This window comes from Bos javanicus, chromosome 16, assembly GCF_032452875.1.
Source record: "Bos javanicus breed banteng chromosome 16, ARS-OSU_banteng_1.0, whole genome shotgun sequence".
Classification (NCBI taxonomy): domain Eukaryota; kingdom Metazoa; phylum Chordata; class Mammalia; order Artiodactyla; family Bovidae; genus Bos; species Bos javanicus.
Genome location: NC_083883.1, coordinates 41,954,035 through 41,975,867, shown reverse-complemented (window position 1 = coordinate 41,975,867; position 21,833 = coordinate 41,954,035). Strand labels below are relative to the sequence as shown.

The window sequence follows — 21,833 nt, the reverse complement described above, 5'->3', positions numbered from 1 at the left end:
AGATGGGGAAACAGTGTCAGACTTTATTTTTGGGCTCCAAAATCACTGCAGATGGTGACTGCAGCCATGAAATTAAAAGATGCTTACTCCTTGGAAGGAAAGTTATGACTAACCTAGATAGCATATTGAAAAGCTGAGACATCACTTTGCCAACAAAGGTCCATCTAGTCAAGGCTATGGTTTTTCCAGTGGTCATGCATGGATGTGAGAGTTGGACTGTGAAGAAGGCTGAGCACCGAAGAATTGATGCTTTTGAACTGTGGTGTTGGAGAAGACTCTTGAGAGTCCCTTGGACTGCAAGGAGATCCAACCAGTCCATTCTGAAGGAGATCAGCCCTGGGATTTCTTTGGAAGGAATGATGCTAAAGCTGAAACTCCAGTACTTTGGCCACCTCATGCGAAGAGTTGACTCCTTGGAAAAGACTGTGATGCTGGGAGGGATTGGGGGCAGGAGGAGAAGGGGACAACAGAGGATGAGAAGGCTGGATGGCATCACTGACTCGATGGACGTGAGTCTGAGTGAACTCCGGGAGTTGGTGATGGACAGGGACGCCTGACGTGCTGCGATTCATGGGGTTGCAAGGAGTCGGACACGACTGAGCGACTGAACTGAACTGAACTGAGGGAGTGGTTCAATTATAGGAAGAAGTTCTGTTGCTCTTTTGAATTATTTTGTTCCGTTTAGAGTGATTAAAGATGCCATGAGGTGGCCAGATGATCCACGAAGTGAAATTTATAGAGATTGTTATCTGCAGAGATCTTAAGACAGAGCACTAGAAAATTCCAGTGCTTTATGTAGCATGCAGAAGGAAGCCTGGTCCGAGCAGCTTGCATCTGAGCAATCCTTCGAAACGGCAGCAGCACAGAGCAGCGACTCAAGAGTCACCTCTTGGCTTATGTGTGACTCACCTTCCTTTGGCAGCATTAGGGGTGTCCCAGGCCTACCGGCTTCTCTTCACCCCAAGGAACTTGTTCTTCAGAAAGCCACATGCCTGCCCTCTCTAACTGCCTCTGCCCCAAGGTCCAGAGGGAGAAACAGTCCCTCGGTGGACAGGAGCGGCTAGAAGAGGGGTTGTGTTTTTGTGTTAGCGTGGCAGGAAGCAGTGCTGTAGCCTCTGCTTCTCTGGACAAGCCCCCTGATACACCTGCTCCTCTCAGAGGCTCAGCAAGGCCCAGGCAGGAGGGCCAGTGCCCACTGCTCACTGGTCTGGGCTGCTGGCTGGCTTGTGTTCCAGAGCCCAAAGAGGCCAACTGCAAATGTCCGTGATGGAGCATAAGCAGTGGCTGGCCCCAGACTGGGGTAGGAGGGCTGTTTATTCTGCTACCCGCTCTGTCTGAAAGGGTCTAGCATCTTTTCCCTCTGCCTCCTTGGCTCTCAGCAAGTTCTAGCACATTTTCAATCCACACTTTTTCCACTCCTGTAGAGGAAAGCCCCAGGCCAGTGACTCACGTGAACTCGGTCTCATTGGCTCTTGTTTCCTAGGAGAGCAAATGCTCTGAAGGTGCGGTGCAGCTGTGACCCAGGGCATGGGTCTGAGTTTTATGAAGGCTCAGAAACACACCTGAGACAACCCCATGCCCTTTTCTTTCTTTCATATTTTTGATTTCTCACCACCGGGACCGTTAAGTCTGCTTTCAAAGGGGGAATAGGAAGAGGAGAGGAGAGCATTTCAAAGGAAAGCTGATTTGGTCTCTGAACCAGCTTGTCTTCTAGGTTGTACTTCACCCTGATGAGAATCAGAAAGGACAGTCTGTAAGCCCCTGAAATGCAATTTCCAGTGAAACACGAACTTCACTCTAGTGGCTCTGCAGCTGGAGAGCCTCAAAACTAGGTCCAGATGTTCTCTCTCCCGGGTTAGCAGGAAGAAGGTTTGGGGCAAGCTGTGGGGGCAGAGTGCTTTTGCTTTTACCCATTCTTGGAGTGCCTGCTTTGCAATTGGTGTCCTGCCTTCTGGGGCTCTTTAGGGTAAGTGCTTTGAGCACCTGGGTCTGTTTTGGTCCCGTCTAACCCACACACCACCCCCTGCGCCCCCACCTTCTTACTCTGAGCTAGCCATTTACCACAAGCAAGAGTGACCTCTCTCCTGCTGCTCAGGTTCAGAAAGCAAGACAGTGCTGGAAAAGTGAGTGAGATGTGCTAAAAAGGAAGTCCCCTGCAGAGGACCCTCAGGTCAACAAAGCAACATCCACGGCCCCTACCACCATCCAGTATAGATAGCTCAGGGCCAGGCCTCCCGGTCCAGAGAGAAGTGATAGTAATGGCTAGTTCATGGCCTTTCCTCTGAAGAAATCTTCACTCAGAAAAAAAAGCCATTCCAGACGAAGACGGGCCAGTCTCACTCCTTAACTAGCCTGTACCCAACCCATGCTTGTCTACAATATGTGATCGTTGCAGTTGGTACTCATGCTTTGCTTCTTGAATGTACTTTAGACATTTTGGTGTTTGTGCCTGACTGCTCCCTGAATCATCTTTTTAAAAAGTATTTCTATCTTGTGAGTTTAAAGCTATATACAAACCTGAGCTATTCTCATATCCAAACAGTATATGAGCCTTCATAGTGTATGAACACTTCCAAGATAATTCACCTTGTGTGAATTACTTCTGTAATTCTTACAGCAAGTCAATGAGATAGGTACTATTATTTCTGTTTTTAAAAAGAAACATAAAATAACTCAATCCTGCTGCTGCTGCTGCTAAGTCGCTTCAGTCGTGTCCGATGCTGTGCGACCCCATAGACGGCAGCCCACCAGGCTCCCCCGTCCTGGGATTCTCAAGGCAAGAACACTGGAGTGGGTTGCCATTTCCTCCTCCAGTGCATGAAAGTGAAAAGTGAAAGTGAAGTCATTCAGTCATGTCCGACTCTTCGCGACCCCATGGACTGCAGCCTACCAGGCTCCTCCATCCATGGGATTTTCCAGGCAAGAGTACTGGAGTGGGTTGCCATTGCCTTCTCCGAACTCAATCCTACTTGGCTGTTAATAATCACCAAAAGGCTCATAGTGGTAACCCTGCCAGATACCTTAGTATGTATGTATGTACATGTGCACACACTCACGTACAAATACGTATGTATATGTGACATTAGATGAACCATAGAAGCACAACTGTTGATGGCCTAATAAGTAAATTGTTTTTAACATTATGTAATATTAGTAAGTCATTTTCAACATTTTCATAATACTAAATTGCACATATACAACAATATATTGGGCTGGTCCAAAAATTCATTCATATTTTTCTGTCAGGTGTCATGGAAAAACCCAAACAAACTTTTTAGCCAACCCAGTACTCAGCTAGTCCTTTCTTGATGGATGTTTCTAATTTTTTTGCCATCATAAGCATCTTTTACATGTATATTTTCACATGTGTATAATTCTCTCTTTTAGGGTAAATTTCTAAAAATAGAATTGCTGGGTTAAGGGTAAATGTATTTTCTCCTTCGGAACGCATTACCAGATTGCCTTCTAGGGAACTGAAACACCTGTATTCCCACCTTGTGTGCTTGAGAAGACCCTTCTCTCTGACCCTCCACAAGCTTTGGCTGTTCATTCATTCATTCATTCAGAATTCTTTTGAGAAGTTTATAATGTAGATGCTGTATTACAAGCAAGGCACTGTTAATGTTTGAGTCTCTGCTGATCTGAGAGGGAATGTTTTCGGTGATACTACTTGTATTTCTTCCATCACTAGGGGTATTGCATCATCTTTTCATCTTTCATTTGGCCACTTAGAGTTCTTCCTTTGTGAATTATACTTGCATATTCTTCACCCCAGTCCTTTTTAAACACTTGAGGTCAGAATTTGTCTTCCTTTTGAATATGTTTGTTTTTGTTTATTTGCATCCTGTCTCGATCCTACCCTTCCAGTAGTAGTCATCTTACCAGTTTATCATTCACATTGGTATATATCTTTCTTCTAAATATTAATAAAATTTAGATTAATCACTTGGCAAATTCTATTAATGAAGTTAAAGTGTGCATCATGACTATAGAGAACTGACACTGCTTACTGTTCTTCAGTCCATTGCTTTCCCATTAAGAATGAGGCATCAGCCAAGCTACTATATAGGGCAGGGAACTCAGCTCAGTGCTCCGTGATAACCTAGAGGGGTGGGACTGGGGGGAGGTGGGAGGGAGGATCAAGAGGGAGGAGATACATGTATTCTTACAGCTGATTCACATTGATGTACAGCAGAAACTTAACACAACAGTTATATTCCAATTAAAAAATAAATTTAAAAAAAGAATGAGGCTTCAATCAGATGTTTTTAGATTTTACGTGGGGTGGTCTACTAACTGACTTTTGTCTCATTTATTTCCTCTTTCTTCTTAGTATTGGTTTACCACCAGTTCCTGCTGTAAAACTTGGCAGGTTGTTACTGATGCTTTACATTGCTGTATTAATAAAAACCTTGCTCTGCCTTTGGTCAGGGCCCTACTTGAAGACAGGGGCCTTGCCAGGAACCATGTCCTCTGCAGTGTGTAGAGCCAGGCCTCTTTAGCTCTCCCATCACTGATAATGTGGTCTAGGTACAAACACCTTATCTTCCCAACTGGACTGTATTATTATTGAGATCATATTATTGCCTTCTTTGGTGTCGCTCCAGGATTTTCAGATTGCTTAACACAGTGATGAACTCAGAGTATGTATTAAAGAGATTTCACCAACAGTCATGCTGATAAGAAGTTTACCGTGTCTGAGACTAATATAAAGACCCAAGATCAAGTTGGATTTTGCCACTTACCAGCTGAATGGCCTTGGACAAACTGCATAATCTCTCTCAGGCATGGTTTTCTCCTCTGTGAAATGGACTGCTAATAAAACACATCCTTAGAAGAATCTTGTGAAGCTTAGAGTCAACACTAAATAAATGCAGCCATCGAGACAAACTGTGGACCCCGGGGGTCCAGCACTGTTAGTCTTAGTGTCTTCTCACCTAAGATCGAAGGGGAAACGTGGATGTAAGAGAGCAGGTGGAGGTGGCAATCCGCTGTTTTTCCAAAGGGTACCCTTAGAGGTTCACATGCTCCTCTGCTTTAAGACCCCATGTTGAGTCTGAATGTGGTTTTTTCCCCCAAACACAGAGCCTTGCAATCATTCGGGGACTCACACGATGCCACAAGTTTAAAATGTGCCAGTTTCTTCTTATGCTCTGCCAGTTTTCTTAGTGGTAGCACAAGTGCCTGCACGCATGCCTACAGATGTGTGTGTATACATAAGCATGCGTGTGTGTAAAACGCTTGGAAGAAGTAAAGATGGGATCAGATTTTGCCTGGCAGAGCAACTAACATCTCTAGTAGCCTCTAAGCGTTTTCCCAAATGGGCTTTAATTGGTTTCCTTCTGTTCTATTTTTATTTTGTAGTCATCTTAATGTATAGGGAGCCAGCTCCTTCAAATGAGACATTTTATCATTAAAACGTGTCATTTCGTTTAACCGCCATGCACCCGGCTTCACCAGTACCGATGGACGACTGGCAAGGAAGGGTTCTGAGTGGTGGTTCTCCTATGACCTCACCGCAGCTGTGACCCACCAGTCTGCGCTGCACATGGACCCAGACCAGAGCAGGCTGGTGGCCAAGTGTCAGACTGCACTGTGGGCTTGGCCCCTCCTCACCTGCCCCCAGTGGCCCTCGGCCCCACTGTGGCCTGTGGCATGAAGGCCCTCCTGGCCCACGTCGGCCTCGTGTGCTGATTAGACAGGAATCAGCAGATCTGTTGAGTGCGTGTTTAATGTGACACAGATGTGAAACAGGCTGCAGATCTTTCTGCTTTACAAATTTTCAGCTTTTTGCATTTCATCAGTGTTGCTTATTATTTACAGAATGTAACTTGAGACAGCAGAACAGATTGTAATTTTTAAAAAAGGTTTGGGGTGGGGGGGGGGGTGGGTGATGGGGCCGCAGGGGATCTGGGAGGAAAAAAAATAATCCAGTAGTGTGGAATGTTGTTTGCTGTCCAGACCAAACAAACCAGTTTGCCAAGGGTTGATGGACTATGGCAATCCGTCCCATTCATGTTCACACCGGCAGCACTTAATTATAAGGCAGCTTGACCTTCTTATCACCAAATAAAGAAGAATCTTTTGTTACCAGGTTGAACGTCATGGGAACAGGCAGAAACATACCCCTTGTCGAGGGCACCGAAGGCAATCACTTCGCTGCCAGCTTGGGTTCTGTTTTCTTCCTGTCCAGACAGACAGGACACCTTTGAACCGAATCCCCATTTGGACACATATATGTTCTCCTTGCCTCATTCCTGCTCTGGCTTTATATTCAGGCATTGTAACAAGAGCCAGAACAAAGAACAGCGTCTTCCTCAGCCTGAGAAATCCATGAGTGTCTTGAGGGCACAGCGTTCCACCCAAGTTGAAAAGGAAGGTGCTGTCTCTTGTTCGCAGAGGGTGGGTTCTCCAAGAGGTAGCCTTGATTCTGAAAAAGCTCAGGTTAAATTTGAAGACAAACCATAAAAAAATACCCACTGGTCAGAAGGAAGATGAGAGAGAGAGTAAGTGATATGTTTCTAGGTCAACAGAACCTAAGACTTGGGACTGAAATAATGAAAGCCACACAGTAAAAACTGCTTTGGAGAAGATCTCCATGGAATTTGAGCTGGTGCACAGAGTTGATCGCCTTGGTCAGAAGGTTCTGAGCTGCTTCAGTGCTGAATGTCAACCCTGGACTGGACCATCTGTAGGGAGCCAGGTCCCTGGCCCGTTTCCAGAGTTCCAGGCCCCACTGCTCTTTTCCTTCCTGGAAAAGTACAGATGGTGCCTGGTCCCCCAGTACAACCAGGCAGCTGTCCAGTTGTCACTTCCCTCCACCCTGGGAGAACATGACTTGGTCAGTAACTTTCTAGTGTCTGTCCATGGGGAGATGATCAGCATTCCTGTGCCAGGAGTTCCTGGGTTATTACCAACTCCCAGCCCTTCCCCTGGCTGGGCGAAGAAGAGTCCCCCATTGGGCTGCCCCTTCTCAACCCCCCAACCCCCTTCAGAAGCAGCAGCTCTGGCTCCCCTGCTCCCGCTCCTGCACGGGCTCATGCCTTCAGTCTAGTCGTTTAGCGTCTGTGTGTGTGTTGAGCTGGGGTACAGCGAAGGGGCTGGAGTACGACTCACGGGAGAGACAGAAAGCTCTGGTCACACGGGGCTTCCATTCAGGTCTCACCACACTCTCCAGACCATGACTTGTTTCAAGCAGGAGGCTCCTCCCCAGAAAGGTTGGTGCCTGGAGAAGAGGGTATGTTCTGGCTGGCTCTGCGACCCTTTCAGGGTCTCAAGTCCAACCTCAGGGCCTGAAACACACCCTGTTTATCCCTGTGAGTGAGGAAGCAGTACGTAAACTTTCATTCTCATGAGTTGCTGATCTTCAGTGTCCTCATCCTTTTTTGAAGCATCTTTTCCTGGTCCCTCTTTCTCCTTTTCTACTTCACCTCGACCAGTACTCTCTGTTCAATAGTAAAAGTTTGTATGAAACTTCCAGTCTGAATAAACAGTTTGAAAGCAAACAAATCAGGGACTTCCTTGGTGGTCCAGTGGTTAAGAGTCCACCCTGCAATGCAGGGGATGCAGGGTTGATTCCCGGGTCGGGTAACTAAGATCCCACATGTTGCAGAGCCCATGCACTGCAACTCCTGAGTCTCCATGTCACAGCTAGAGAGTCCTTGCATCTCAACCAAAGGTCCCGATGACTCAGTGAAGATCCCATGTGCCACAACTAAGACCCAGTGCAGCCAAATAAATAACCAAACAAGTCACAAAGCAGGTCCTCAGAGGCTGCAGCACCCAGACCTGCTTGGTTTTGATCACAGGAGATGGAGGCCCTTCATGCAACAGAGGGTGGAGACCTGGGGTTAGAGGTGGGAGTGGAGGCTAAGGACACAGCCTCCATCACCACCCCCTTCAGACACGGCCGTTCACTTTTCAGGGGTTGGATGCATTCAGGCAATCTTACAGACTTCATTTAGATAAAGTGTTCTATTTCTGAAAACCTCAGTTATGACTTTTATTAATGGCAATATTCTAAAACTATTCATTCCAATTCTAAAAATTTGACATTTAGTATAATTTACTGAGCTGCTAGATTGATTAGCTCTAGCTGCTTTTAAAAAGTTCTTTAAACAGATAAGGTGCAGATAGAGTAAGTCAGGTGAGTAAACACTTAAGCAGTAGTTCCTGTGGAAAACATGTATGCATCCCAACATTTGCTATTCCCCTTATGAATCATTCTTGCATATTCAGTAAGCCATGTTTTCCATAGTGTGCTGTCAGGCTGAAATTTCAAATCTGAGTTTTAAAAGTGATGTGTTTCGGTATTTCACATTGACTTCAGTTCAGTCGCTCAGTCATGGCCAACCCTTTGCCACCCCATGGACAGCAGCACACCAGGCTTCCCTGTCCATCACCAACTCGCAGAGCTTACTCATACTCATGTCCATTGAGTCAGTGATACCATCCAACCATCTCATCCTCTGTCATCCCCTTCTCCTCCTGCCTTCAATCTTTCCCACCATCAGGGTCTTTTCTAGTGAGTCAGTTCTTCACATCAGGTGGCCACAGTATTGGAGTTTCAGCTTCAGCATCAGTCCTTCCAATGAATATTCAGTACTGATTTCCTTTAGGATGAATTGGTTGGATCTCTTTGTAGTCCAAGGGACTCTCAAGAGTCTTCTCCAACACCACAGTTTAAAAGCATCAATTCTTCGGGACTCAGCCTTCATAATGATCCAACTTTCACATCCATACATGACTGCTGGAAAAACTGTAGCTTTCACTAGACAGACCTTTGTTTGCAAAGTAGTGTCTTTGCTTTTTAATATGCCGTCTAGGTTGATCATGGCTTTTCTTCCAAGGAGCAAGCGTCTTTTAATTTCATGGCTGCAGTCACCATCTGCAGTGATTTTGGAGTCCCCCCAAAAATAAAGCCTGTCACTGTTTCCGTTGTTTCCCCATCTATTTGTCATGAAGTGATGGGACCGGATGCCTTGATCTTAGTTTTCTGAATGTTGAGTTTTAAGCCAGCTTTTCCCTCTCCTCTTTCCCTTTCATCAAGAGGCTTGATGCCATAAGGGTGGTGTCATCTGCATATCTGAGGTTATTGATATTTCTCCCATCAATCTGATTTCAGCTTGTGTTTCATCCAGCCCAGCATTTCACATGATGTACTCTGCATATAAGTTAAATAAGCAGGGTGACAGTATACACCCTTGACATACTCCTTTCCTGATTTGGAACCAGTCTGTTGTTCCATGTCCAGTTCTAATTGTTACTTCTTGACCTGCATACAGATTCCTCAGGAGGCAGGTCAGGTGGTCTGGTATTCCCATCTCTTGAAGAATTTTCCACAGTTTGTGCTGATGCATACAGTCAAAGGCTTTGGCATAATCAATAAAGCAGAATTGGATGTTTTTCTGGAACTCTCTTGCTTTTTTGATGACCCAACGAATGTTGTCAATTTGATCTCTGGTTCCTCTGCCTTTTCTAAATCCAGCTTGAACATCTGGAAGTTCACGATTCACATACTGTTGAAGTCTGGCTTGGAGAATTTTGAGCATTATTTTGCTAGCGTGTGAGATGAGTGCAATTGTGCGATAGTTTGGACATTCTTTGGCATTGCCTTTCTTTGGGATTGGAATGAAAATTGACCTTATCCAGTCCTGTGGCCATTGTTGAGTTTTCCAAATTTGCTGGCATATTGAGTGCAACACTTTCACAGCATCGTCTTTTAGGATTTGAAATAGCTCAACTGGGATTTCATCACCTCCACTAGCTCAGTTTATAGTGATGTTTCCTAAAGCCCACTTGACTTAATATTCCAGGATGTCTGGCTCTAGGTGAGTGATCACACCATTGTCATTATCTGGGCCGTGAAGATCTTTTTTGTATAGTTCTTCTACGTATTCTTGTCACCTCATCTTAATATCTTCTGCTTCTGTTGGGTCCATACCATTTTTGTCCTTTATTGTGCCCATCTTTGCATGAAATGTTTCCTTGGTATCTCTAATTTTCTTGAAGAAATCTCTAGTCTTTCCCATTCTATTGTTTTCCTCTATTTCTTTGCATTGATCACTGAGGAAGGCTTTCTTATCTCTCCTTGCTATTCTTTGGAACTCTGCATTCAAATGGGTATTATTTTCCTTTTCTCCTTTGCCTTTAGCTTCTCTTCTTTTCACAGCTATTTGTAAGCCCTCCTCAGACAACCATTTTGCCTTTTTGCATTTCTTTTTCTTGAGGATGGTCTTGATCACTGCCTCCTGTACAATGTCATGAACCTCCATCCATAGTTCTTCAGGCACTCTATCAGATCTAATCCCTTGAATCTATTTGTCACTTCCACTGGATAATCATAAGAAATTTGATTTAGGTCATACCTGAATGGTCTGGTGTTTTTTCCTACTGTCTTCAGTTTAAGTCTGAATTTGGCAATAAGGAGTTCATGATCTGAGCCACAGTCAGCTCCCCATCTTGTTTCTGCTGACTGTATAGAGCTTCTCCATCTTTGGCTGCAAAGCAAATAATCAATCGGATTTCGGTATTGACCCTCTGGTGATGTCCATTTGTAGAGTCTTCTCTTGTGTTGTTGGAAAAGGGTGTTTGCTATGACCAGTAATTACCCAGTAATTCTTAATAAGGGCATGGGAGACAGACAACTTTTGTGAGTACCTACTATGTGCCAGGGGCTTCTCTGTTGGCTCTGTGGTAAAGAATCCACCTGCCAATGCAGGAGATGTCGATTTGATCCCTGGGTCAGGCAGATCCTCTGGAGAAATATGGACAAAGGAGCCTGGTCGGCTTCCTGCATGGGTTGCAAAAAAGTTAGACGTGACTTAGCAACTAAACAACAATAGCTATGTAGCAGACACTGTGCTATACACTTTTCATATATTAACTCAACAGTCGTAACCAAGTAAGTATTATATTCCCATTTATTGACAAGGAAACAAGGGCTGAGAGCAATCTGGTAACCTCTTCAGGATCACTCCGCTAATAAGTGACTGGATAGGGATTCAGGTCTGTTTGTCTTTTTCCAAAGCTTCATGTTCTTCCCTGTACCACCATGCTCCTAAATTTCATCCCTCTCTTAAAAGGGATCCAGCTTTTGGGAGAAGTTTGGTCATGTAAAGATTAAAAGAAAGTAATTATGTAATTATTTGCTAGAAATCAATCTGAAAGCAATATGCTTTGTTTAATCAACTTCTTATCATTAATATTTGTACTTAATAGCTACAAAATAAGTTTACCAGGAAGTGTATTTTAGGCCCATGTGAAGCACCTTGGGATTGGCCTTAGAAGTGATAGGTTAGTAATGAAACTGACCATAGTTAGAGATTCCTGTAAGCCTTACACTGAATCAGAATGCTGTGCTTAAACATAAATGAAGCTTGTGTTTATAAACACCTTGTTTTTGTAGTGAAGATGTTGAAAGTTGCAAACTGCTTTGTAAGTTGTCAACTGCTTTTTGAAAATCAACCCCAGAATGCATGCAAAAGTTAGTCATTTCAGGACATCCAAGGCTATCAGGCTGTAATCTCAGTATCATATTGTCCACTTGATTGAAATTCTTTGTAGATTGAGTTTGCCTTACTCCTCCCCGCAGCTTAATGAACAGGTAGTTAGTGGACTAGGAGTAAAAGCTCTGAATTAGTCTCATTCTTAGAGTTTAAATCCCAGTCGTCATCTCTGTTGGCATTAGTCCTACCAGCTGTCAAAGTTGCAGTGTCATGGAGTCCCCCAAACATGTGTTAGGTTACAGGAAGCCTTGACCCCTATAAACAAGTCAGGTGTGAATCCCACAATGGGAGAAAGCCCGGCCCAGGAAACGTCGTCCCCACTGCAGGATGTCAAGTCACAAAAAACTTAACAGCGATGGTCGTGTAATTTCTAACAATTCCATGAATCAGCATCTTTCCCGCATTTTTGGTTATAACAATACAATATGGAATTTTATGTGTTGTTACACACATGATTTCAGAGCTCTAGGGAGAGGTAAGTAGAATGTTGACAAGAAAGCAGAGGGAAAGGGGAATATTTCCATTTGAAGCGGTTTCCCCAATAAGAAAACTAAGAGAGAAGGACTGGATGTTGGCTCCCGGCCCATCTTGGTTTCAGCCACCGAGGCTAAGCTAAGTTAGGGCCCCTCTCGTGCACGCATGGCACCCTCTGCAGATACTCCATCATCATCATCATCAGTAGCATTTTATTGAGCACTTACTCTGTACCAGGCTTTTTTATAAGCACTGTACACATATTGATTGACTTATTCCTCACAACAGCCCCATTAGTATCCGACTTTACAGATGACGAGTCCAAAGCTCCAAGAGGTTACACAGCCTGCAGTAGGTCACACAGTCTGTAAACGCTGGAACTGGGACTTGAACCCTGCTACCATGTTACACGCTCTGTCCTCAGGCTCCCCGGCCACATTATAATTGCTTGTTTCTGTTTCTCTTCCGTTAGACTCCAGGAAGCTCCCTGAGAACTCCATTCATCTCTGTATTCCTAAAGGCCCAGCACGGCCTATGCTCAGGAAAAGTTCATTAACTGGGATGATGGTGAGGGGCAGAGGCAGGTAGAAGTCATTCTCAAGGCTCTCAGTTTGGCTTCTCAGTAATTTCATTTAGGAACCAACCTCTACTGACAGAGGGTTTCTTTCTGCCCAACTGTTGTTTTTTTTTTTTTTTTCAATGTGTTCAAAATCCAAACTGTCATTGGGTATTTGGTATAATTTCCTCAGTTCAAGACTTAACGCAGCCAGAGCCCAGTTATCATTAAACTTACGGGTAGAATACTATCTCTGAGTACATTCTAGAAAGTAGAATTCTGTCTGTCATGCAACTATGGGGAAGAGTTTCTCCTGTAAACTGGCCAAACTTCAGAGGTCTCCACCCTATAGTAGAGTCTTCTTTGATTACAGTTTGTACTGAAGGGAGTAAAATGAGTTAGTGGAGAAGTCCTTTTCTACTTAGTCTTTGGAAGTGGATACAGTTATGAGAAGAAGGCTACAGGTCAGAGGTCAGATGTCACCCCTGGCATAGCAGGCTTGGTGATCGGTCTAGACACTGTGCTGCAGTGGATATCAGAAGTTTTAACCAATTCATACTCTCTAGTGTGGAGAATACTGTTGAGACAGACTTGAATTCCTTTTAGAGAACTGATAGATGTTTAACCCATTCAGTCAAGAATTCTAGTACTTTGTAGCTGGCATTCATTTGTTGTTCAGTCGCTAAGTCATGTCCAACTCTGCAACCCTGTGAACTGCAGCACGCCATGCTTACCTATCCTTCACTATCTCCCAGAGTTTATTCAAACTCATGTCCATTGAGTCAGTAATGCTATCTAACCATCTCATCCTCTGCCACCTCCTTCTCCTCTTGCCCTCAATCTTTTCCAGCATCAGGGGCCTTCCAATGAGTCCATTCTTTGCATCAGATGGCCAAAGTATTAGAGCTTCAGAATCAGTCCTTTCAATGAATATTTAGGGTTGATTTCCTTTAGGACTGATTGGTTTGATCTCCTTGCTGTCAAAGGGACTCTCAAGAGTCTTCTCCAGCACCACAATTCAGAAGCATCAGTTCATTGACACTGAGTCTTTTTTATGGCCTGACTCTCTCATCCATGCATGACTATTGGAAAAACCATAGCTTTGACTATACGAACCTTTGTTGACAAAGTGATGTCTCTGCTTTTCAAATCACTATCTAGGTTTGTCATAGCTTTTCTTCCAAGATGCAGGAGTCTTTTTATTTTGTGGCAGCATTCACCATCCACAGTGATTTTGGAACCCAAGAAAATAAAATCTGTTACTGCTTGCACTTTTTCCCCATCTATTTGCCATGAAATGATGGGACCAGATGCCGAATACTAGACTGGATACCCATTCCCTTCAGGGGATCTTCCTGACTCAGGGATTGAAGCTGGGTCTCCTGCATTGCAGGCAGATTCTTTACCGTCTGAGCCACCAGGGAAGCCCTGTCATTCATTAACAGCTAGTATTTAAAGAGAGAGTCTGGGTTGACCATCTCAGCCTAATTGTTTGTACTCAGTCTAGCACAAGTATATACAGGTAAAATGTTTAATTATAACAAAAGTTTCAGACACACACATAAAGTAAATGCAAGCACAATCCATCATCTTGCTGAGGTCCGTTCACAGTCCCTAAGGAAGATGGCAGTCATCAGTTGACTAAACATTCTCTTATGCTAGGAAGTCACATGTTTGACACACACACTTTGTCCTCATTTACTGATTGTTTTTTGAACTTCATTTGGTTGATAGACATGGGCCATGACAGATTCTTCAGCCAACTAATATCTTAACTCAAGCTGTACAGGGGTGTGTGTATGTGTGTACAACATCTGTCTTCAACTAATAGAACTATGACATGGTTACTCATCATAGAAGCGAAGAACAAATAATAGCTGGCCAACCGTTGACCCTCCGGCTGAAAGGCAGGATCAACCCAGTGGATGGAATTGGTTAGATCGCCCCATGTCACCTTGTTTGGATTTACTGCTGCTTCAAGAAAATGACAGGGATTGTTTTCATTACTCTGATCTTTGGCTTTGGCTCCAGTGAACGTCAGAGAGCAGTGGCCAGATGCAGAGCTGCTCTGCATTGATCTCCCCCTCTAGGTGGGTATCTGCAGTGTATCAGCCACTGTATCAGCAGCCCCTTCTCCCCCAGGGTGGGGAGTTGGGGGGAGAGTCGTCCATGCTGTACAGCCGGCGCTCTGACATTTCCATGGAGTTCAAAGCCCAAGTTCGTTTGGTGCTGACATTTTGGATTAACTGGTTGACTGGAACGCCTGCTTCTTTCTATACACTGTGAAATTTCTAAACCGCAGCAGCCAAGGGCTTAAAATGGCCGACAGACCCCCAGCTGGCAGCAATTAAGTGCACCACGGCCCTTGGGCTAAACAAAGGTTTGTGGAGGCAGAGCTGCTGCCTTTGCACTAAGCCAGCTCCCGCTGTAAGCTCTCTTCTGTGTGAAGTGTTTGTCAGTGAGAGATGCCATCCCCTTATGAGAGATGAGCGGGTGGAGTTGTGCCACCTCTTGTGGAATAATTCGTTAACCCCAGGATGGTGGTACCAGGACCCTGCCCAAGAGGCATCATGTCTTACCAGCAAAGGTGATGGTGAGCGGGGAAGCCAGAAGACAGTCCCAGGACGTCCCAGCCCTGACGGGCAAGAGCAGCCCTGACGGGCAAGAGCAGCCTGGAGGCTGATCCTTCTGCTCTGCTCCACATCTGCACCTCTTTTCTTAATGGAATCCCTTGTGCTGTAGGTTGAAAGGGGAAGATGGGCATGAGAAGACAAGATGCTATTTGAAACCCATTCAAGCAGCAAAAAAACGTTAGAAGCTAGACCAATGCTATCTAATACGCTATTTAAATTTGAGCACATTTAAAGGAAAAAATTTAAATTCCGTTCCTCAGTCACACTGGCCACATTTCAAGTGTCAGTAGCCACACATGGCCAGTGGCTGTGTGCTGGACAGTGCTCCCCTGGACAGTACCAAAAGTGCTGGAAAGGATACAGGTTACTAGGCTCTCTGAAACGCATTGCTGGTGGGAGTGTAAATTGTTTCAGCCTCTCTGAAAACAGTTTGAATTATCTTGTTAGCTGAACATTCATGCCCTGTGGTCTAGCAAACAGCTCCTAAGTATGTACCCAAAGAAACTCTTGTCGAGGTTCACCAGGAAACAGGTATAGGAATGTACACAGCAGCATTGTTTGTAGTAGCAAAACCTGGAAATACTCCATGTGCCATCAACAGGAAGCTGGATGAGTGATGGTCTGTTCATACAGTGGAATAATTATAAGCCAGTACAATAACTGAATTATAGCTGCACACAGAAGAGTGATTGAATCTTAACAATAGGACTTCAAGGAGGAAGAAGTAAGTCTGCAAACATAAGAAGGTAGTGCCATCCTTTTTCAGAAGCCCCAAACAATGAAAACCAGAAAATGTAACAAGACTATACCAGAGCATACTTTGAAATGTGATACGACTCCATGCAGAAGGAAAGTAAAGGAATGGTAAGTGCAAAATAGAGAGTAGTGGCTATCTCAGAAGAGGAAAAGGAAAGAGGAATGGGGAGGGGGAGGAGAGGGAGAGGACCACACAGATAGACTCAAGGTATGGTCAGACAATGAGGTTTTCACACAAGGGATAGTGGTTTCACAGATGTTTATTATGTCATTTAAAATAAATAAAAAGCCAGTGATGATAGTGGGCCCTAAACTGAGGATAATGATGCGTCTAGTCCAGAAGTCCAGTTTAAAACAAAAAGAATGGAGTCCTTTCCTTCCAGATGCTAATAGGTTCATGGGAACATACAGGCAAGTGACTTAGGAACAGTGATCTAACTGGTTTTTTTGAACACCACTGAAGAACTATGGACAGAGTTTCGTGACATTATACAGGAAGCGGTGATCAAAACCATCCCCAAGAAAGAAATGCAAAAAGGCAAAATGATTGTCTGAGGAAGCCTTACAAATAGCTGAGAAAAGAAGAGAAGCAAAAGGCAAAGGAGAAAAGGAAAGATATATCCATCTGAATGCAGAGTTCCAAAGAATAGCAAGGAGAGATAAGAAAGCCTTCCTCAGTGATCAATGCAAAGAAATAGAGGAAAACAACAGAATGGGAAAGACTAGACATCTCTTCAAGAAAATTAGAGATACCAAGGGAATATTTCATGCAAAGATGGGCTCGATAAAGGACAGAAATGGTATGGACCTAACAAAAGCAGAAGATATTAAGAAGAGGTGGCAAGAATACACAGAAGAACTATACAAAAAAGATCTTCATGGCCCAGATAATGACAATGGTGTGATGACTCACCTAGAGCCAGACATCCTGGAGTGTGAGGTCAAGTGGGCCTTAGGAAGCATCACTATGAACAAAACTAGTGGAGGTGATGAAATTCCAGTTGAACTATTTCAAATCCTAAAAGATGATGCTGTGAAAATGTTGCACTCAATATGCTAGCAAATTTGGAAAACTCAACAATGGCCACAGGACTGCAAAAGGTCAATTTTCATTCCAATCCCAAAGAAAGGCAATGCCAAAGAATGTTCAAACAATCGCACAGTTGCACTCATCTCACACACTAGCAAAGTAATGCTCAAAATTCTCCAAGCTAGGCTTCAATAGTATGTAAACTTCCAGATGTTCAAACTGGATTTAGAAAAGGCAGTGGAACCAGAGATCAAATTGCCAACATCCGTTGGGTCATCAAAAAAGCAAGAGAGTTCCAGAAAAACATCCACTTCTGCTTCATTGACTATGCTAAATCCTTTGTGCGGATCACAACTGTGGAAAATTCTTCAAGAGATGGGAATACCAGACCACCTTACCTTCCTCCTGAGGTCTGTATGCAGGCCAAGAAGCAACAGTTAGAACCGGACATGAAACAACAGACTGGTTCCAAATTGGTAAAGGCTGTATATTTTCACCCTGCTTATTTAACTTATATGCAGAGTACAGCATGTGAAATGCCGAGCTGGGTGAAGCACAAGCTGAAATCAAGATTGCCAAGAGAAATACCAATAACCCCAGATATGCAGATGATACCATGCTTATGGCAGAAAGTGAAGAGGAACTAAAGAGCCTCTTGATGAAAGTGAAAGAGGAGAGGGAAAAAGTTGGCTTAAACTCAACATTCAAAAAACAAATATCATGGCATCTGGTCCCATCACTTCATGGCAAATCAATGAGGAAACAATGGAAACAGAGAGACTTTATTTTCTTGGGCTCCAAAATCACTGCAGATGGTGACTGCAGCCATGAAATTACAAGATGCTTGCTCCTTGGGAGAAAAACTATGATCAACCTAGACAGCATATTAAAAAGCAGAGACATTACTTTACCGACAAAGGTCCATCTAGTCAGAGCTACAGTTTTTCCAGTAGTCATGTATGGATGTGAGAGTTGGACTATAAAGAAAGCTGAGCGCCGAAGAATTGATGCTTTTGAACTGTGGTGTTGGAGAAGACTCTTGAGAGTCCCTTGGACTGCAAGGAGATCCAACCAGTCCATTCTAAAGGAGATCAGCCCTGTGTGTTCTTTGAAAGGAATGATGCTAAAGCTGAAACTCCAGTACTTTGGCCACCTCATGCAAAGAGTTGACTCATTGGAAAAGACCCTGATGCTGGGAAAGATTGAAGGTGGGAAGAGAAGGGAACGACAGGATGAGATGGTTGGGTAGCATCACTGACTAGATGGACATGAGTTTGAGCAGGCTCTAGGAGTTGATGATGGACAGGAAAGCCTGGCGTGCTGCAGTCCATGGAGTCACAAAGAGACATGACTGAGCGACTGAACTGAGCTGAACTGTATTCCTGAATCCCAGAGTGAACAGATTTAGGATTGTGACATGTACAGTCATCCTGATCTCAAAGGGTTATGCTCGAATTTTTAGTGCCATGGTCAATATATGAATAAAGCAGTTCCCATAACACATGAGGGCCTGCACTGAAGATGTCTCTTTAAACTTTCTGTTGGCTGAAATCTGGAACTAAATTTTTTCACATGCAAATGGTTTTAACTCCTCCACTCCCCAGCCTCCCAACTTGGACCTCAGGAGGTTAACACTTTAATTAGGTTTCGGAGAAGTAGGAATCCTTTCTTGCCTACCAGCAATGATAAGGACGTAGGAGACTGTGGAAAGAATGCCTTTAATCCATCTCTGTTTCTAGTAAGAATATATGTCTAGATCGCCTCTTATGAACGGGACCTTCAGGAGACCACAAGGGTGACTCCGTGTCCTCCCTCCTGTGTCTGTGTGGACAGTGAGCCTTGAATGCCACAGCAAGCAGCTCCAGGCAGCAGGATCTGAACACTCCACAACAACCTTCCCTTGGTGTTTGGTTGATCATGGAGTGAGGACCTATTGGGGAGACAGATAAGAAAACTTAACAAACAGGCAGTGCATACCCATGAGGGAGCACATCTGGCATTCAGGTGTGTTTAGAGTTTGAAAGGTAGAAGATAATGCACTGGGCGTAGAGGGAAGAATGGATCACAGAACTCTGGGGACGGTGTGGAGGGAGGCTACCGAATCAAGACCATCTGTAGGCACCAGAGAGCTATTTGGTGACAATAGAGGGCCACTTACTTACATTCACAACTGTTCTGTGGTTGTTATTCATGGGATGTGGTTCTCAGAAGCGCAGATCCAGAAACGGGCCACCTCTCCTTGCCTGCTCTGGCTTCTTGGATCTCACCCAAGGAGGGCAGGACTCTCACTGAGTTTTCTCCTTCTTGGTAGCATGTTTTTTCCCTGCTTTGAATACTCATGAAAAGAATGTTTCTTCTAAGGAAAACATGTGTCAACAGAGATGTTACTGTCATGTCTCTGCCTTCATGCGCCTTCTTTGTTTTGACTAGTTGACTGGCCAGACACACCCTTGACCTTTCCCTCAGGAAGTTGGGATTTGAGCTGGTTCATATTCTGCTTTAATTTTGTTGGCTTTCAAAGCTGAGCATTCATGGTCTGTAATCTCTTCAGCAAAGTTTGCATATCATCTCTCGTTTTTAGCTCAGTAGTCAAAATGGCCTTTATACCTCTTCCCACCCCCACCTCCAAATGCCTTCATTCATCTATTCAGTTAATACTGCTGCTTCTCTACCACGAACCCAGGAATAAAACAAAATCCCTCCTCTCATGGAGCTTACATTCCAGGTGGAGAGCCAAGCAATAAGCAAATATTTTTATTTAAGTGGGATGTGAAGCAAATATATTTTGAGCTCATGGCCAATTTAACCTGACTTGTTTTTGAAACAACTTGCTGTGAGGAGAAGGACAGGAGTGGAAACAGAATAAGTTACAAAACTACTGGAGCAATCCATTCCAAATCCAGAGATCATTTATCAGTTACAAGGGCGATAGAGAAAGAGAGAGATTTGGGGCATGTGTGAAAGTTGAGCCTTCGATCCTCCCAGTAGATCCAGAAGGATGTAGGGAGAGGAGTCAGGATGCAGCCTTATACTGAAAGACGTAGATGAGCACGCCTAGCAGGCCTCCTGAGGGCCTTTGGGCTTCGGCCACGGCACCCAGGCCTCTTCCAGGAGCTTCAGGGGTGATAGGATAGGAAGCCTGACTTGAGGAAAAGATGTGTTTTTAGCCTGTCCTAGACAGTGTTTGAAACGACGGTAGATGTTTCACTGGACCAGGAGATAAGAACAGAACTCAATTACCTGGAAAAGCACTGCACACTCCTTCCCCTGGTTTCTCTCCCACGCAGTGTTTTGCCAGCATCCTTACAACAACAGTTGTCCGGCGTCTGTGTGAAGGGTTAATGGCAGCCCTCTCTGCTGCCCTCCATATTTTCAGTCAGTTGCATGCTCAGTCACTCAGTTCATGTGTGACTCTTTGTGACCCCATGGACTGCAGCCTGCCAGCCTCCTCTGTCCATGGGATTTTCCAGGCAAGAATACTGGAGTGGGTTGCCATTTCCTTCTCCAGGGAATTTTCCTGACCCAGAGATCGAACCCCTGTCTCCTATGTCTCCTTCATTGGCAGGAGTCACCTGGGGAGCCCCCTTCAGTCAGTTGTTGGGATCTAAATAACCAGCAGTGGGCCTCAGTCTTAAAGAAGGAATTGAGACTGTGCACAGCAGGAGTATGTGAATATATCTTGTAATTAAAATTGGGTGTGTTTTTTTTTTTACCCATTCCCTTGGTGCAGATGATCAAAACTTCTTTTTAGTTTCACTCGGAGAACACAATTAGTAGTGTATTCTTGGGGCATCCTTTTTACTGAACTTTTTATAAAATTAATCACTGGATTTCTGGTTTCCAAGCCCAAATCAAGCATTACCCAGGTATGGAGCTTGAGCCCACGTGGCCTGGTAGGTGGAGTGTTGGCGTGGGCCTGGGAGGGCTTTTGAGTTGTCCTATCTTTACATCTCACCCATGGTGTGGCCTGTGGCAAATTTCTGCTTCTGTCCCTGTGTTTTTACCCTGATTTGCCTACCAGGCACTTTCCTGCCCCTGCAAGTAAGTCTCTTAGTTCATGATTCAGGAGTGGCAAGCCTCAGCCTCTCATTTAGATGTGTCTAGAGAGGGGTGTTTTGCTTCACTGGAATCCAGGAACAAATAATGAAAAGTACACCAAGTACAAGGCCGAGGACAGACCAGGCACACTCTTATCAGTCATCTGAAATATGCACAGCCTTTCCAAGACAAATATGGACTCCTGTTTCTAGGAAAACACCAGAAAGTACTTATCAATTACCCTGTATATGGTTTGTGGAAAAAGACAACACCAGCCTACCCTGAAAGCCATAGCAAAGCAGATTCCTCTGGGCAACCGACAGCTGAAGACCGTGAGTTGGAGCCCAGCCTGTGGCCTGGGACTGGTCCACGGAGTCTCTCTCCTCCCTCCTGCGATGCCTGTGTCCCTCCCCGACACCAGGCAGCTGAGCTCCTCCTAGAAGATGGGGAGCCTGATGTGTTCTCACTCACAGTCAAACCTCTCACACTTCTTCCTGACCTTTTCCAAGTCCAGAGGTGTCTCTCCAGAAGAGATCCCTAGAAAAACAGGGTGACCCAGAGTAAGTCCAATAATAATAACAGTGACAAGAGTCACCATTGGTGGATAGCCCACATTCTGTCCAGCCCAGGCTTGATGGGCATAGTTTTGTTTGATCCTCGCAGCCATTCTGCAAGGTAGGTACTGTCATCCCATTTTACAGAGAGAACTAGAACTGGGGGTTGAAGAAGTGAACTGACTTGCCCATGATCACGTGTCTAGGAAATGGCAACGGTGAAGTTCTTGTTCAAAACTGGAGATTTTAACCACTTTCTTCCAAGTGCATTCACGGTGGGTACTG

At 44.5% G+C, this 21,833-nt stretch overlaps 1 protein-coding gene and 1 long non-coding RNA gene across 12 annotated transcripts in view; one reads left to right on the top strand and one right to left on the bottom strand.

The window, feature by feature from the left end:
* The window catches only part of VPS13D (vacuolar protein sorting 13 homolog D), a 272,136-nt gene that overhangs the window by 235,439 nt on the left and 14,864 nt on the right, over positions 1-21,833 (top strand). Inside the window, exon 68 of one of the 9 annotated variants that reach the window (XM_061382672.1) lies at positions 4,608-4,839. The exons of the other annotated variants lie outside the window; for them this stretch is intronic. Within the exon in view, the coding sequence (XP_061238656.1) occupies positions 4,608-4,680 (73 nt within the window). The 3' untranslated portion in view covers positions 4,681-4,839. Of the gene's footprint in view, positions 1-4,607; positions 4,840-21,833 lie in introns of those variants that run through there. 9 annotated transcript variants of the gene reach the window in all.
* Positions 5,868-21,644, bottom strand: LOC133227771 (uncharacterized). Of its 3 annotated transcripts, none has more exons than XR_009729938.1 (4): positions 19,119-21,644; positions 18,634-18,886; positions 15,117-15,273; positions 5,868-11,092 (listed from the first exon to the last, which is right to left on the bottom strand). It is a non-coding gene; the product is annotated as an uncharacterized LOC133227771 (long non-coding RNA). The 3 variants fall into 3 exon arrangements; XR_009729936.1 differs by having other exon boundaries at positions 5,868-10,792; XR_009729937.1 differs by lacking the exon at positions 18,634-18,886 and having other exon boundaries at positions 5,868-10,792.